Here is a 15,593-nt window from a genome sequence, read left to right on the forward strand (position 1 = left end):
TAAATACATACAAAAAAAAAAGAGAGACAGAACTCTAGACTATTATATTATTTAGCAGAATTAGCAATATCTGTACAGAAATATCTGAAGTTTAAGCTAATAGAAGAACCTTCTACTATTTTGATGACCTGTATGCATACATAATGTGCATGTAGTGGCTCTGTTAAAAGGCACTGTAGTCTCTCGGGACTGATGTTCAGAACAACAGAAGAAGTTTTACAGAGGTATTTGCCAAACCTGACAGTCAATATATAAAGGAATTTGAGCAACCTTCAAGTACGCAAAAACTTTTGGAAGCATATTTTACCTCTAAAATATCAAGAGTTGAAGAGCTTCAGCCACCAAAAAAACCCCAGAACAACTTTAAGGAGTTAGTTTGAAGGATCCAATAGCAATTTTAGACAGCCAAAATACGGCTAATGAAACAGGAAGCCAAAAAGATTTGAAATAGTAGAGAACTTCCAAAGAACACTAAGTTACATTTAGCAGACTAATCTGGATAAGAGAACAGTAAACTAGCATAAAAATACTGGAAAGTTTCCCCATCTAAACAGACTCAAGAGCAAGGCAGTAAAAACTGCCAAAAGCATCTCTAGCAAGCTTCCAAACATACGTTCCACATCAGAAGAGATTCCCACTTGAGAAGTGGAAAAAACAACGTGATGAGCATCTTAGAAAAAACAGAAATGTTTTGTAAAACCAAATAAATGTGGAGAAAGAAAAAGCTGATGATGGAAGCAGTAAGTTGTTTTACATAACAACATTTTCAATATATAAGTAAGTTTCAGTGTCTCTGAAAAATTAGTGAAAGTACTGTAATGATCTGCTCCTCACTCTCATTAAATCCCAACAGGTTACAAAATTTGCCTTTGAAGTTACAAATGGGGACCAAGCTTCAAAAAGGAAAATCTGGGCTTCATCTCCTAAAAATAACCCTATGTTCATATTTATACATACTTAGTCAAGATGACAAAAGTTGTAACACACAGGGTTTTATCACTGAATACCAATTGCAAGAGCTCACTTTAAATCCTACAACATGTATTTATATTTCTTTGTCACAAAGAATGGTCATCTGTTGTTCCTTACAGAGGTGTTTCTGGAGTCTCGAACTTCTTAACACAGCTCTTTTTTTGCTGTTCACTAATCTCAGTGAGTTCAGTTCAAAGTCCTCAAACAACAGTCACAGTGGGCTCACTGTGGATTCTGACAAAATAAAGCTCTCGGAAGCAGTACAGATAAAAGAATAGATTTTGAAAAAAAACCCCAAACAAACAAAAGAGCAAGCCCCAGAAGTTAGTTGAGTCTCCCACAACTCACAGAGTTAGTCTACTCGGTATTTATTGCAATCAGTGTGCATTTAAAGATGGTCATTCTGTTTTAGAAACTACTCTGAGTTTTAATTTTTACTTTTTGTTCATGTAATAAGATAAAAAGGGGCCTAAAACTGTGATTGTTAAGACAAACAGGGATACCAAAATGTATAACAGCACATGACAAAGTAAAAAATTTCCACAACTACACACTACAAACATGTCTCACTGAAGATAGACTTCCATTCACATTTATGACATAAATTGGAGCCTTAGCAATACATGTTTTATCTGGTAACTTGAAATACCAGAATATAATTGTTTTAAGATTATCAGAAGCAAAGCTCAATAAAATCGTTCAAAAGCTTATGCTGACTGTTAATATTTGCTGAATTTATTTTGAGGCTTTTAAAAATATGTAAATCAAGCAGTGAAGTCTGACACTTTCTGCTTGATCCTTAAACTTGGCAATAAGGAAAAATATATTGTAGCGAATATCATTCTACATTATAGAAAACATCTAATGCTTAAGAAACTAGCAAAACAACACATCTTGTTTTAAATAGTTGTTACAAAGATTTAACAGTAGCAATGAAATATGCACTACATGTTACTAAGAGCTGGTAGAAATTCATCTGGAGAGCAAATGGAATATATACTTTTTCCTGGACCTTTAATAGAAATGTAGAACAAACTTTCTTTTCTGACTAATGAGAAACATCAAGAGTAAGTCTGAACAGTGCCCTAAATGCACCACTGATCTCTTTTTCTGGCCAAATAGCAATAAAATGGCTACATCTGTTTGTTAACAAAAGTTCTGTCATGAGCACAGTGCCGAGACTCTGCCCCCAGATTCCCAAAGCACTACTGGACACAGAAAATATTCCAAGAAACATATAGGTTTGCTCGTCATTTAATTTTTCTGAAGACTTGAGACCTGCCTTTTTTTCTGAACTGAAAGACATAGAAGAGATTCTGATGGAAAAACTCAGTCAGTCCTTTCCCTTAGGGAACTTTCTGTGGGTCTTCAACAACAGGAGGAAGCATTTTCCCCAAATTATTATATAAACATATAAAACAGACAAGATAAATATTTTGAAAAGTCTTAATACAAGACAAAAATATTTAGCTTTCGGAAATGAGCAGTATGTGTGTTATCATCACTACTTTCATGCTATCCATAAGCATCATCTGTTTATAGAAACTATCTCTCACCTTACATTTTAAAGTCAGCTTGTCAGCTCTTCAGCAAGGAATGCTCTTTTATATAGGTGTTTGCAGAGTGTCAAGAAGTGATCTTAAATCATGAATGGGATACATAGGAGTAAATTCTTCACAAAACTCTCAAAAAACCTCACAACTTCTCAGTGAAAGATAAAGAAATGGCTCAAAGTGATCAAAATATGATCCTGATTTTTAACAAAATCTTTTGTGAGAGCAAAGTAATCCCACTCAAGTCCATCAGCACATACAACCATTTGAAGCTCTTAATAAGATTTACTGTATTCTTTAAATGTCACAATAATTTTCTGGTAACCAAACTGTTTATATTTCAGGAGAAAAACAAATCCAGCAGGAGAAAAAACGGTATCATACGTCTTTTATGCAGACAGAATTATCCTAAGAAGCAAGCAGCAGTCTGAGACTGATTTCAAAATAAGACTTTGTACAGAAGGAGTGATATAATGCAATAAAAGTAAAATACAACACAATGTTTATCACTCCACTGTCTGATGAAGTCTGATTTTTTCTTGTTTTGCTAGATTCATTCATTCTTTGATTTATCCTGAAATTACTAATATTGACTTAATTCCTAAGAAAGATTATATGTAGTTCTACATTTATATCTCCAGCAGATAAGAATTATTAATACAATTAAAGCTGCAGTAGATGCTTTATGATGAACTAAATGATTATATTAAAAGTAAAATCGTTGAAGCAGTTGTGAAGCTCAGGTGATTATGCCAATAGCTTATCTTTTTATTTTCTGGAATGTTCATCTGACCTGTAATTTAAATTCATAGCCAGTTATGTCTGTTTCAGATTAATGAAAGATACTATGATGCAATAAGTAACAGCATCTACTATGTTAGACTATTTTGCTCCCTCCCTCTCATGTAGTTATGGATTTATAATTTAGAGAACTCTCTGATGAAGGATGGGTATTGAAAGGCAAGTTTTCCCCTTTCAGGGTACAACACTTGGACTAAGATAACAAGTTCTGGTCTGTTCACTCTAAGGTCCCTGTCTTACGCCATCAAACCTCCCTAGAGATGGGAGCTGACTTGCCAAAATGACAGCAGCAGACAGCCTTCCACTGCTTTCAGGCAGCCTGCCTACCTACGACTCCTTCCTAAAAGAAGTCTTCTGGAATCCAAGAAAAAGAAATCTGACAGCATGTAAACTGGCATCATTTTTAACGGAAGAATTCAATGCTGTATAACCCAATACCAGCAAAGAAACCTAGGGCATTACTAGGACACTGCACTTGCATCTTCCTCTGCTGCAGCTATCAAGAACATCCTAATCCAGACTCTGACACAAACTGAAAAAGCACAATACTAAACACAACAATGATCCACAAGTGCAATTTCAGTCATTCTTAGTTAGGTCTTCCACTGGTTTCAAACCTCATGTTCAACAATATTTTACTAGTGACTTTATTTCAAGTATGATATTCAAACAAGCAGCTAAAGACAGATCTGTTCAGAAAAAATACCTTTTAAAATTGTATCAGACACCGACAGAGAGCTATGGTTGCTCAGCATGGAGAAGAGAAGACTCACGGGAGATCTCATTGTGTCTTTCCAGTACCTAAAGGGAGCTTATAAAAAGGATGGAGAGGGATTTTTATACAGACAGATAGTGACAGGATAAAGGGAAATGGTTTTAAACTGAAAGAGGCTGTGTTTAGAATAGACGTTGGGAAGAAATTCTTTACTCAGAGGGTGGTGAAGCACCAGAACAGGTTGCCCAGAGAAGTTGTGGGTGCCCCATCACTGGAAATGTTCATGGCCAGCTTGGATGGGGCCCTGAGCAACGTGGTCTAGTGAGTGGCATTCCTGTCCATGGCAGGGGGTTTGAAACTAGATGATTCTTAAGGATCCTTACACAACCCAAAACATGCTATGACTCTATGGAGTAAACTCTTTACAACTTAGTATTAGCAGTCGAAAATATTATAGAATGGTGCCCAAAAATCTACTCAGAAATCAAATCTGGGTGTTAGGCCTTGTCACTCCTTGAGTCTGTACTGCCATTAAAGGCTTCTGTTTAGAGTTTCAGGCAGACACATGGTGGGGAAAAGGCAGAATGTACAGGAAGGTAAATACTACCATATGTCAAACCTTTGAAGATATATTATGTTCACTCAGTTTCTTCTGAAAAAACCATGACCATCCAATGTAGGATGGACGGAAAAAAAGATAAATTACAGCTGTACCTGTCAAACATGTACCATTGCAGAAGCCACTACTCATTCACCATCAAAGTCAGCCTGCTGTGGGTCAAATTTGGACCAGGAATTGTTTTACTGCTGTGATGAGATCAAGACATATTTCCTGTTATCACAGATTATTACATTAAGCTCATCAGTGAAAGAGTATGACTGCATTTCTCCTACTTAAGCAGTGTCTGGATAGGATAGACAAGAAACATGATTACACACATCTTTCAACATGCATATGGTCCTAGATCATGTGGAAAAACATGGTAAGAATATTATTCTATCTAATCACAGAGTGATAAAGATCTGTTTCTGGGCAAGCAAATGTTAAAGCTACACAATAAATCAACTGCAAAATAAATGAAAGGTTCTAAATAAAATTAATTATTTGTTTGTTTTTTACCAAATTATTAGACAGACTTTCCAACAACTATTTCATTAAACTAATTTTTTTTCCTATACCTTCTGTTGATTTCCTAATTTAATTGTTTCCAGGATAAGGAAATGAGATAGGAAAATGGAAAACACATCAGAGACACTAGAAATACCGTGTTATATTGAATTAAATCAGGCTGATGGCAGGTTTGAGAGTACACAACCAAATAAAGCAAGCTAGATTGTTAAAAAACTTAACATATCACAGTCTTTGTGCCGTAAATTGAAATTTTCATAAATAATGTAAAGTATGCAAAGTGTTTAAGTGATGAAGAATAGCTTTAATATTACACTAAAGCTTCTACCTGGGAGTTTGGCCTTGGCTCAGGCCCAAGCCCTTTCACAGTCTTTAGCGAATTCTTAAAGCCTATAGACAAAAGGCATATGTATACAGTTCAGATAGATTTTGAAATTAATAGATAATTTTATAAGGATGAACATTATTTTCAGGCTTTCAATAGATGAAAAATGAGGATCTGTGCTCGAGTGGGAATGGTGCCTTGTCTAAACTTAGCAAAGGACCACAAAATAGTTTGGTTTGGAAGGGACCTTGAAGATGATTGAGTTCCAAAACCCCTGGCCATGGGCAGGGACACCTTCCACTAGACCAGGTTGCTCAGGGCCCCATCCAGCCTGGCCTTGCCACTGCAGAGTGCAGGAGGTAAGGTTCCACAATCCAGACAACTTGAGCTGACATGCTGGTTCCTACTTTATGTTCAGAGAAAACTCATATGAACATACCTACACAAATGTTCGCAAAAAGAGAAAGCATTGATCAAAACAAAGAATTTGCTAATGTGAGGGTTTTTTTAAAGACTGAAGTGTCACTATAAAAAATATGCAATTATACTAGTCATTTGTTGATAAAATAAAACTATTATTTGCTAGCATATTTCTGAGGTAATGAAAAGCTTTGTGTTAGAAGGACATGATTACATTTAGTTAATACTATTGTGACACCAAATCCAATAAATTGTTCCTATAAAATGAGAAGAAGCATGGTAAATTGGGAAAGTAGAAGGCAAAGGGAATTCCTCAGTAGCTGAGCAACTGAAACAAAATAACAAGTGTGACAATTGACTAGTTCGATTACAATGCAATTTTAGAGGATAGTTGGCAACCTTAAATAGGTTAAGAACTCCATTCCCACTGGTACTCTAACAAAACCTAAGTTTCTACTTGCCACCTGCCATGTCTGAGTTTCAAGCTGAAAACTCTCTTTTCTTTCAGCTACCCCCCGCCAAATGCAGAAAAAGTATACAGAAATATAATCATTAATATGTAATAATTATATGTGATAATCTAGGATGAGGTATGTTCTTTATCAACAAAAACATAAGCACTTCTAGAACCTACCGACACCAAAAAATCTTTTTATTTGAACAATTCAACTAGAAAATGAAGAAAACATGAAACCATGCAAGAAAAATCTGTCTACAGTTACTGGAAGTTTTTTAATGTGGACTTTGAAATGAACAACTTGCAAGAATATTGTTACTTATTATCATAAATAACCAGCTTAAATGATGTAAGGAAAGAAAATTTCAATGCTCAACAGTCAACCCTTTTCAAATAACCACTCTAAAAACTGCCCTACTTATGTAATCCATGCTAAGTGGTCAATATTATTTCCATCGTTTGAGTTGCTTCTACAATGATTTAAACATGAATTTAAATCCTGTAGTATCATTTATATGGATAAATGGAAATGGATCTTCCAAGGGAAAATAATTTCCTAATATTTTTAAGTGAATTATGCTCAAAGCCCCATTTTTTTCTGCAAATTTACTCAAAGAATCAAGGGCTTGCAACTGAAGTTATACTATGGTTCCACAGGGCTGTTCAAGAGATATGCACATAAGTTTGTAAAAGACATCAGCACCTTTAGGGGGATTTAAATTTAAAACCCTACATTTGTAGATACAGAATTAGAACAATATGACTGATACTGAAAACAAAGCTTCCTTGTTTTGGTTCACATTTGAATGATATGTTGTAAATCATATTGCAATAATCCAATAACTGCTCACTTAATTAATTGCACTAACCTGTTTCTCTGGAAAGAAAAGGTGGTCTGGGAACGGAAGAGCTGAAATCTTTTGCCTCTTTCAGACTAAAACATCTAGATGGACTCTGACTTTCTTCCAGGCTCATAGAAGGAGACTGCTCCAAGACTGTAGAACCAGCAGAGGTGGCATTAAGCTGGGAAAGAGCATCTAGTGCTTTCTTTTTTTCTTTTTTTAGCATAGTTACCAGAATATCTGCAAGATATATTAAGGAAATAATTACTTTTTTTTTTTTAAAGCAACAATCATCATTGTTTATCCATAAGTATTTTTTTTTTTTTCAAAGTGGAACAATTCACATTATGGAAGCATATGTACGAATGTGAACTTAAAGTTGGACACATTCTTTGCAATTATTTTCATCCACCTCAGTTTTTCCAAACAGCAGATTAATTCTTACTAAAACAATAACCAAGTCACACATTGACCCCAATTGCTGATCCCATTCAATCAACTCCTGATAAAAGCATTTACAGACAAACAGGATCTCGTTGCTATCATGGTAGACTCTTTTTATTTTTTAAATTCTGCAATAAACAAGACTTCCAAACAAAAGAAAAAGCTCTTAACTTACAGGTAACCTTGCAAGTATATTTCATCTGTAAGCTTTTCACAATAAGGTTTACTAAAATGCAAAAAAAGTCTTTAGGAAATTTCTTGCAATAACACTGAATTTACTGGAAGTGTATTAGATGTAAATACATTTTGCCTAAGAGCTTATGGAAGAAGTATAGTGGAAATCCTGCATGCATTCAATCATGAACGCTGAAGTCCCTGTGATATGTTTTTTTATATGCTATTCTTTTTAATCCTAATTAATCTTCTAAATGAACAGCAGAAAATCTAAGTAGTGTTTGGGGAATATTATTAACTGGACTAGGTAATAATAACAAAACACTTTCCAATTCAGGTTTTATGATAGCTTCTAGCTACTGTAGGCAAGAAGGAACTCATAGTTTATTCAACACCTTCCATACTTCCCACCACTTCATCACATTAGACATCTTATTAATTTTCCAGTGATGATGTACTGTCACTTAGCCACTGCAGACTCCCTAAATCAGTCTTGTCTTCAAAGTCTAAATTCCTATATTCTTTCTATTTAATTCTTACATGGATTTACACAAGTTTCCTCGTTTTATTTCTGTGAGCAAAGCTGTATAAATCTGTTGAGCACAAGTGGATTTGATAGAGATATTTTGGTTTTTTTCTCATACTAATGAAAAAATTTATTTAGGAGGAAGTGTTTCTGGGAATTCAGATATTAAAATTCACATTAAAAAACTGAAGAATTTTTTGAAAGGAATGAGTCAGTGTTTTAGCTAAATTTATTTGAAACTGCACCTTGGAAAAACAAAATCTTATCATCTGTGACAGAACTGAAATAGGAAAGCTCTCCTGCCACCTCAGTTCAGACGGGTAACATGCTACACCCCAGAGAAAAATGCCATTCTCATTTGACACCTAAAATTGAGCTGGAATTCTTAAGCACAAAGAATGAAACCGAGTTTGCTCTTTACTAATAACTGCGAAAGAACCCGTTACCTTTACATTCAACAACCCCACATTTTCATTTCTCTGCTGTATTACAAACATTCCTCACTGAGTAGCCACAAAGCTGGGGTCACAGTGGCTGCGGTTTGCCCACACATCTGTCAACCTGCTAAAAATATCTCCCACCCATTGCGCTGCAGTGCAGCTACTCGTGTTTCCTGTGAGGCAGTGAAATGGACAAAGCACATCTGAGCAGTTTAGCATTCTTATGTGCAAAAAGCTTCAAATTTAAGTGTAAAACGTGCAAGTTTTGTATTTGTTCTAAGGGCAAATAGCCCAGCAGTCCCCAAAGCAACACTTCATTTGGCTAAAAATAACACATACAGGAAATTCTATTCTTTTTAAGGTAATAGATTGGTCTTTATACAGCATCGGAGTTTCCCCCTCTAAAAAGTAGCTTAATTTGCTTGAGGTGAATGTTTTAGGTGTGGCCTAATCCACAGTAATTGGCTACTGGCCAGACCATTCTAAACCTAAGTGTTGCTTGGATCCAGGGTTCTGATTTGGGTAAAAACTGAAAGAGAAGCAGGTGCAAAGCAGAATTCCTGTCACATAAAAGCTGGGAATTGAGTATTTGCTTTAACACAGTACAGACTCTCTCACACAAAGAAAAATGGCTGTAAGTCAGATCATCTCAAACCCAAACAATACTTTTTCCCTCAAAAAGGATACTGATTTCATTGTCTCTTTGTTGCAGAAGTCCTTTCAATTTTTCCAGTTCTTCTTCTGCTTCTTTGTTACTGTTTTTTTCTTCAGAGGTGTCTTGTGAGAGCAGTTTTTTTCCAGAAGTCATTGGACGATTCATTATTCGCTATTAGGAGAAACAAAAAACCACACCCCTTTAACTTTGCCTCCATCTCTATATTCTATTCTGAGAGTCTAGCTATAGTAAGAAAGGTAAGACCTTTCTAGACCCTTGACAGAAAAAAAATCATGCCACAGTTGATTGTCACATTATATCCATTGTGTCAAGTATGAAATAAATTGTATTTTTTTATCTTCACTTGCAAGGGTACAGTTTATTTTACTCTTTCTACACATAAATTCCAGTGTTCTCTAGCATCAAAGGATTTTCAGTATTAAAAGTATAATTAAAAACTAATTACTTAAGGACAATAAATTAGGACCAGGGATGTATACACTATTATTTTGGAAAATCTATATCCCAAAATACAGAAAAGTATTATCTTCTATTGTTCTCCCCATTAATTTCACAATTATCAAGTGTATCTTTTTCGCTCAATGATTCAGAAGGGCTTGCAACACCTTCAGAAGAATTAGTGTAACACATAAAGGGATATACTGTTCTTAATCTATATTTTTACCACTTTCAACACAGTTTGTCCAAAATAAAGCCTCAGTAATGCTGGAAATACAGATGGGAATATCTATCCATATACAAATAACTTGTCTTGTTGATTCCAGTAGCTCCCAGTGCTCTCTTGCAATTTACTGCATGCTGGGATCCTTGCTGATGTTTCTATAAAATGCTGCTGAATTTTTCCAGATAAATTTAAGTTTTCCGTGACTCCTCCACGCACTTTAAAGTTCAATTGTTTTTCAATTACTTTTCCAGTACCTCTCCACTGCATTTCATTTCTTCTAACACTTTTCAACCATGAATATCTCCAAGCTATTTTCAGAGTGCCAGCTACGCTTTCATCTCTGTTTAAAAAAAATACCTTCATGTGAGCAAAGCAATACTTGATCTTGCGCATGTCAGCACCAACATCCAGAGAGCTACCAGGATCATTATCTTCGAGAAATGTTTCAATTAACTCATCCAACCTGGAAATACATAGCGTTTTTTAAGGGAAGAAAAAAATATCACAAACAAGCAGACAACTCTGCAAAATGGCGCATCAAATGCAATACAAAATGTACCAAGCTGCCTGATATTAGCAGGCTATTTTTCTTCCAGGTCCAAGCATTTGAAATGTACTTTTGTTCTGATTAATGAAAGCTGCATTTGATACTGAAGATTCTACAACTGCAAATCTGAACAGACTGGCACACGCTAAGGAACAGTTCTAGAACTAAAAGCATCTAAGAAGGAATATTTTCTTTTTCTCATTTATTGTATAAACTTTTGCTCTTCTGCTATCTCTTAATTGAAAAGACTTAAAACCTGCTGTCTCAGAAGACAAGATTTTAAGAGGTTTTGGGCATAGGGTTTGTTACTATATACGACTATTTGTGCAAAAGAAAAGTCTACTTTTTCTATTACAATAGTCAGCAGATAGCATAGCTTTCATGCATAAATTACCTGCTCCAATCACCAAGCAAGGCATACTATCTTTTAATGCAGATATTTATACATTTCTCAAGGACCTACTGCTCTTCCTCCGACTAATGAAATGTAGTTAGCATTTTATTCTCTTGCAACGTGTTCTTTACAAACAACTAACAAAATCTTCCTCAGGGAGAAACAATTATTTCCGTAATTTGGTCTTCATAAGACAATCTGGCACAGAGAAGCACCTTCTTTATTTTGCAAAACCAAGTTAAAATTATCAGACTGGAAACCTACATAGGCATAATATAGCATGTTCTAGGCTGGTTATCACATCTATAGAGTCAGACTTCCTTTTGCATGCTGTCACCCTCTTTCCAGGTCTCATATTTCAGGATGTATAGCAGCTAATTCTCAAAACAAAGGAAAGAGGATTTCTAAGCCCAAACTAGACCCTTAACCCACTTACTAAAGCACATTTCTGGAAAACTGCAAGTGCAAATCCAAACTCCATCAACTGGGTTTAGATTTATGGCTTCCTAGTTCCTGAAAAATGCTGTTTCAATTATTTAGTAGGCAAATGGTGAGCAACAATGACAGGCATATGCCCTGTAAAGCATAGTTTTATCATTTAAATGTTTATTTAGGTTATCATCCTCAGAAGATGAACTTAAGTTCTGAGCCTGAGCCAGGGTATCTAAGGTAGCTGCATCAAGTGCCCAGCTGCCAAGAAGGGCAAGAGCTCATCTCTGCGCCTAGTGTTTCTTTTGGACTATTTTTGTTCAGCTCCCCACTTAATATGCAAGCCTTCTGAATGTAACTTCATAGCCATTTATCCTCTTCAGTTACAGGACTGGGAATCTTGTTGCCATTTTATTATTGGAATCACTTTTCTGTAACCACATACAAAAATTTTAGGCATTATAATATCACAGCATCCAAAGTTCACCCTTGAGTATGTTTTCTGGTGTTTCTCTGCTTCTGAAGATTTCTCTTACTGAAATTCCTCACATTACAGTAATAGGAAATCCCTGCTGGAGAGTGAAAAAATGAGATACACAACAATCATTAAAAAAAAATCATTATTTTCAGGACATAAATATCTGAAAATCAGTAGCTGCAAGACTGGAATGAAAATTGGAAAACATAACAGAAAGTTTTGGTATTTATCTCCTCTAGAGATAGGAAAGTGCCAATACTCAAAACAGAAGAAAAAGGAAACAAGAGGGTCAGTTTCAGACAAACTTTGCTTTCTCATTTTCTTTGTTTCAGTTAAATAACTAGAGCCATATATGTTGTCTATTCCACTCACTGAACGTCCAAAATTCACAACTTCTGAAATTGTAGGACACTCCCTGAAGTCAACGTGACCTGTACACGTGGAGAGCTTGAAGGAGAGGATATTTAAAGAGAAATATTAGCAACAGAAGAATTACTGGAAGTGACTTGCTTCTCAGCTTAAGAGACCACAAAATTTACTCAGTAAAAGAAACCAAAATTTTACTTATTGCTGCATGACTTTTTACTACATTAAGAGTACAACAGAACAGAAGCCAATAGTACAAAGTTACTCATGCTCTCTGCAGACACACTAAGCACAAAGGGCAGGAGAATTAGTCCTTCATCCATGGAGGTAGGCATTTGTGTAAGCACTGGGAAAAGAAAGGCATTTATGCTAATAATGAGAAAATGTCTGTGATTACACAGACACAGAATAAGTCAGTATTTGTCACTATCTTAAGTACCTTATTGGTTTCAGTAAGAAAGAGGAAACAAGTAAAAAATATTTTTTGATAATTAGATTGTCTAGACTGACTATAAGAAGTCATCTATAAAAATGGGCCTTTGATCTTGAAATAGAAATTATGAAGGAGATGTTTTAACCTTTCAAAGATTATCTGGTTGCCAGGGATTTACCCATACTCAGATTACAACAGATTTAGGCTATGGGAATCAATAAAAAAAATTGCACTAACTTGCACAATTACCATTACCATAATCTGAAAATATTTTAAGAGAAAGATAAAGAATATATAATTCCTGAAACATAATGCTCTATTTTTTGAAATTATTATTTTCCAGTCAAGAATCAAGGTTCATTTGTTAAGTATACCAAATTAGACAAGCTGTAGTTATAGATATAGGATGCTATTTCCTCTCTCTTACATTACCTTTAATGTGTTTTGAATTCTTGAAAAAACACAACAGTCCAATTCATTTTTTGATTTCCAAGTAGTATATAGAAGCGAAAAGAGATCTGAGCACCAAGTCAAGTCTGAAATAGCACAATGTAAATCTGAAGTTATAAACCAATTCAGCCTCTTTCCCAGTTGTAGGAAACACTACATTGTCAGTGTATTTTTAGATAAATTTTCAATATTTCATTGTTAAGAATGAGAACAAGAAAAGGAACAGACCATCCGAGTCTAAATGCTACGGATAAAACAAAAAGAAAAATAAATTAAAAAACAAAACCAGCCATGCAAATCCCCATGAATAACAGCAAAAGAAATCACTGCCTCCCTCATTCTTTTAGGTTTCCATGTAAAATACACCAGAACTCTTTCTAAAATAAACACACAGTCTGCCAACATGCTGGATATTCTGGGAGTTCTTCCAGAATATTGAAGCACTAAACAAAGGTACAAAATAAACCATACGATACAGAGGCAACTTGAAGATTCTCTTCTCAATGAGTATATCTTATTAAACTGAACCATCTTTTGTTTAAGTTATTTAGCAGCTCAAAAACTGTCAAAACAACATAAGAATTTGTACAGTAACAAGATCTTCAGTTTTACAAATTGAAAAAAAGACAACAGTGCTACTTCATTTCCAGAAACATTCACAAGATTAATCAAGGAGACAATGAAGAATCACAGGGCAAGGGAAAAAAACCACAGATGAGAATAAGCATAAAAAAAGAATACTGACTGTACATTTACTTTTTCCTAACATATATTAGACAAGGTATATCTGTTTGCTAGGTGGCACAAAAACAAATGACAATAAAACTTACAAGATGAATATCCTTTTACTTCTCATATTCCTGACTAAATCAGTTTATTATTTATCTCTAAATACATCCATAAAAATAAAATTAAATAGATGGAATATATGAAAACTAGAGCACAGAATTACATAAAATAGGGCTCTAAAAAATTTATGAAATTCATATAGGGCACCTACAGTTACAAGTCCAACACATTCTTTGTAGTCAAAACCATGCACAGGCTGTAGTCATCCTCCAATAGAGAGACAGTGAGAAAAACGTTTTTGGAAATAAAGGAGAACCAAAATAGCTTTTGTTTTTTATTCTGTAACTTTCGAGAGATGGATAATACCATTCTCCTCAGCAATAATAGCATCTTCTGATATAGCCACCTACGTTTGATCCTTAGCTCTCTACAAGGAGAATGCGCATCAAACAGCTTTCCTCAAACAAAAGACTTTTGCAAGAATATATGTCAGCAAGAACTGAACCAGAAAAACACATTAAACACCCCAACACTGAACAAGGTAGGGTCTAGGTGTTTAAGAAGGGCAAGAAACTCACAGAGAACAAGAAATCCAGAGAACTTTCTAGCAAATCTTGCTTTACTGGCCAATGCAGAGGCATGGGTATGTATCAGAATAAAGGTAATATGAAATCATGAGGTAAAATAAAAGTGTTCTCTTTCTAAAGGACCTTCTTTCAACTCAGTCATAGTAAAACAACAAAAAGACATAGGAAATAAAAGTATTTTTAGTCAGCTATCGTGGCTCAGCCCTGAGACCATACACCTAGACCTCTCTTAGTCTGTCAGTATGTCCTATTTTGTCTAAGAGTTGAGAATAGAGTTTCTTTCAAAAACACCTGAGCAAACAATCCTTATATTTACTTATGCTATTATGCCAAGGACAATGGCCAGCATTTTCACATCCTCTCAAAACAGAAATTAGGAAATAAAGCTGCTCAAACAAGGGCATTTTGTTAATGAACTTGCTAAAGGAAAGAACATGCTTGGCACAGAATTTATACCTGAAAAATATATATGAAAATTTTCTAAGTATGTTAATGAGCTTTTCTTCTCCCAAAGCAACCCAGGCTGAACCTTAATTTCCCCATGGCACATATTGCCAAAATCAATGGGAAAATAATTTAGAAAAATCATATACATAGGTTCTACAACATGACTGAGAGTGCCAAGGTAACTCATAAACCAGAGGGAAGGAAAAAAGCCCAAATGCTTTGGTTCAAGCATATAATGAAAACCAGTTAGAATTAAGAAGAAAAAAAAAAGCCAACTAACAAACACACTAAACCACTTTCCATAATATTGAATATATGTGAACTCTGCTCCTTATAGTATGATATTTTGTTTTCCTTTCTTGACTATCTTATGAAGACTAGCATTACAGCAATGCTGGACCTTGTTATAAAAGAGATGGACTGCTGAAGAAATAAATTCCTGTTTTGACATTCTATTTCTCTGTATTAATGTACAAAATGAGCTTTGCAACATATAAATTGGTAGCAAAAAGAATAATCCCCTACTAAAATTAAA

At 34.9% G+C, this 15,593-nt stretch overlaps 1 protein-coding gene across 6 annotated transcripts in view; it reads right to left on the bottom strand.

Moving 5' to 3' along the window:
* Positions 1 to 15,593, bottom strand: part of KIF6 (kinesin family member 6) — a 158,193-nt gene that overhangs the window by 82,485 nt on the left and 60,115 nt on the right. For all 6 annotated transcript variants that reach the window (XM_032102745.1, XM_032102744.1, XM_032102742.1 and 3 more), the window contains 3 exons: positions 10,496 to 10,601; positions 9,486 to 9,624; positions 7,242 to 7,454 (listed from right to left, as the gene is read on the bottom strand). In XM_032102745.1, the coding sequence (XP_031958636.1) occupies positions 7,242 to 7,454; positions 9,486 to 9,624; positions 10,496 to 10,601 (458 nt within the window). The remainder of the gene's footprint in view (positions 1 to 7,241; positions 7,455 to 9,485; positions 9,625 to 10,495; positions 10,602 to 15,593) is intronic.

Source organism: Corvus moneduloides, chromosome 3 (assembly GCF_009650955.1).
Source record: "Corvus moneduloides isolate bCorMon1 chromosome 3, bCorMon1.pri, whole genome shotgun sequence".
In the NCBI taxonomy this organism is placed as follows: domain Eukaryota; kingdom Metazoa; phylum Chordata; class Aves; order Passeriformes; family Corvidae; genus Corvus; species Corvus moneduloides.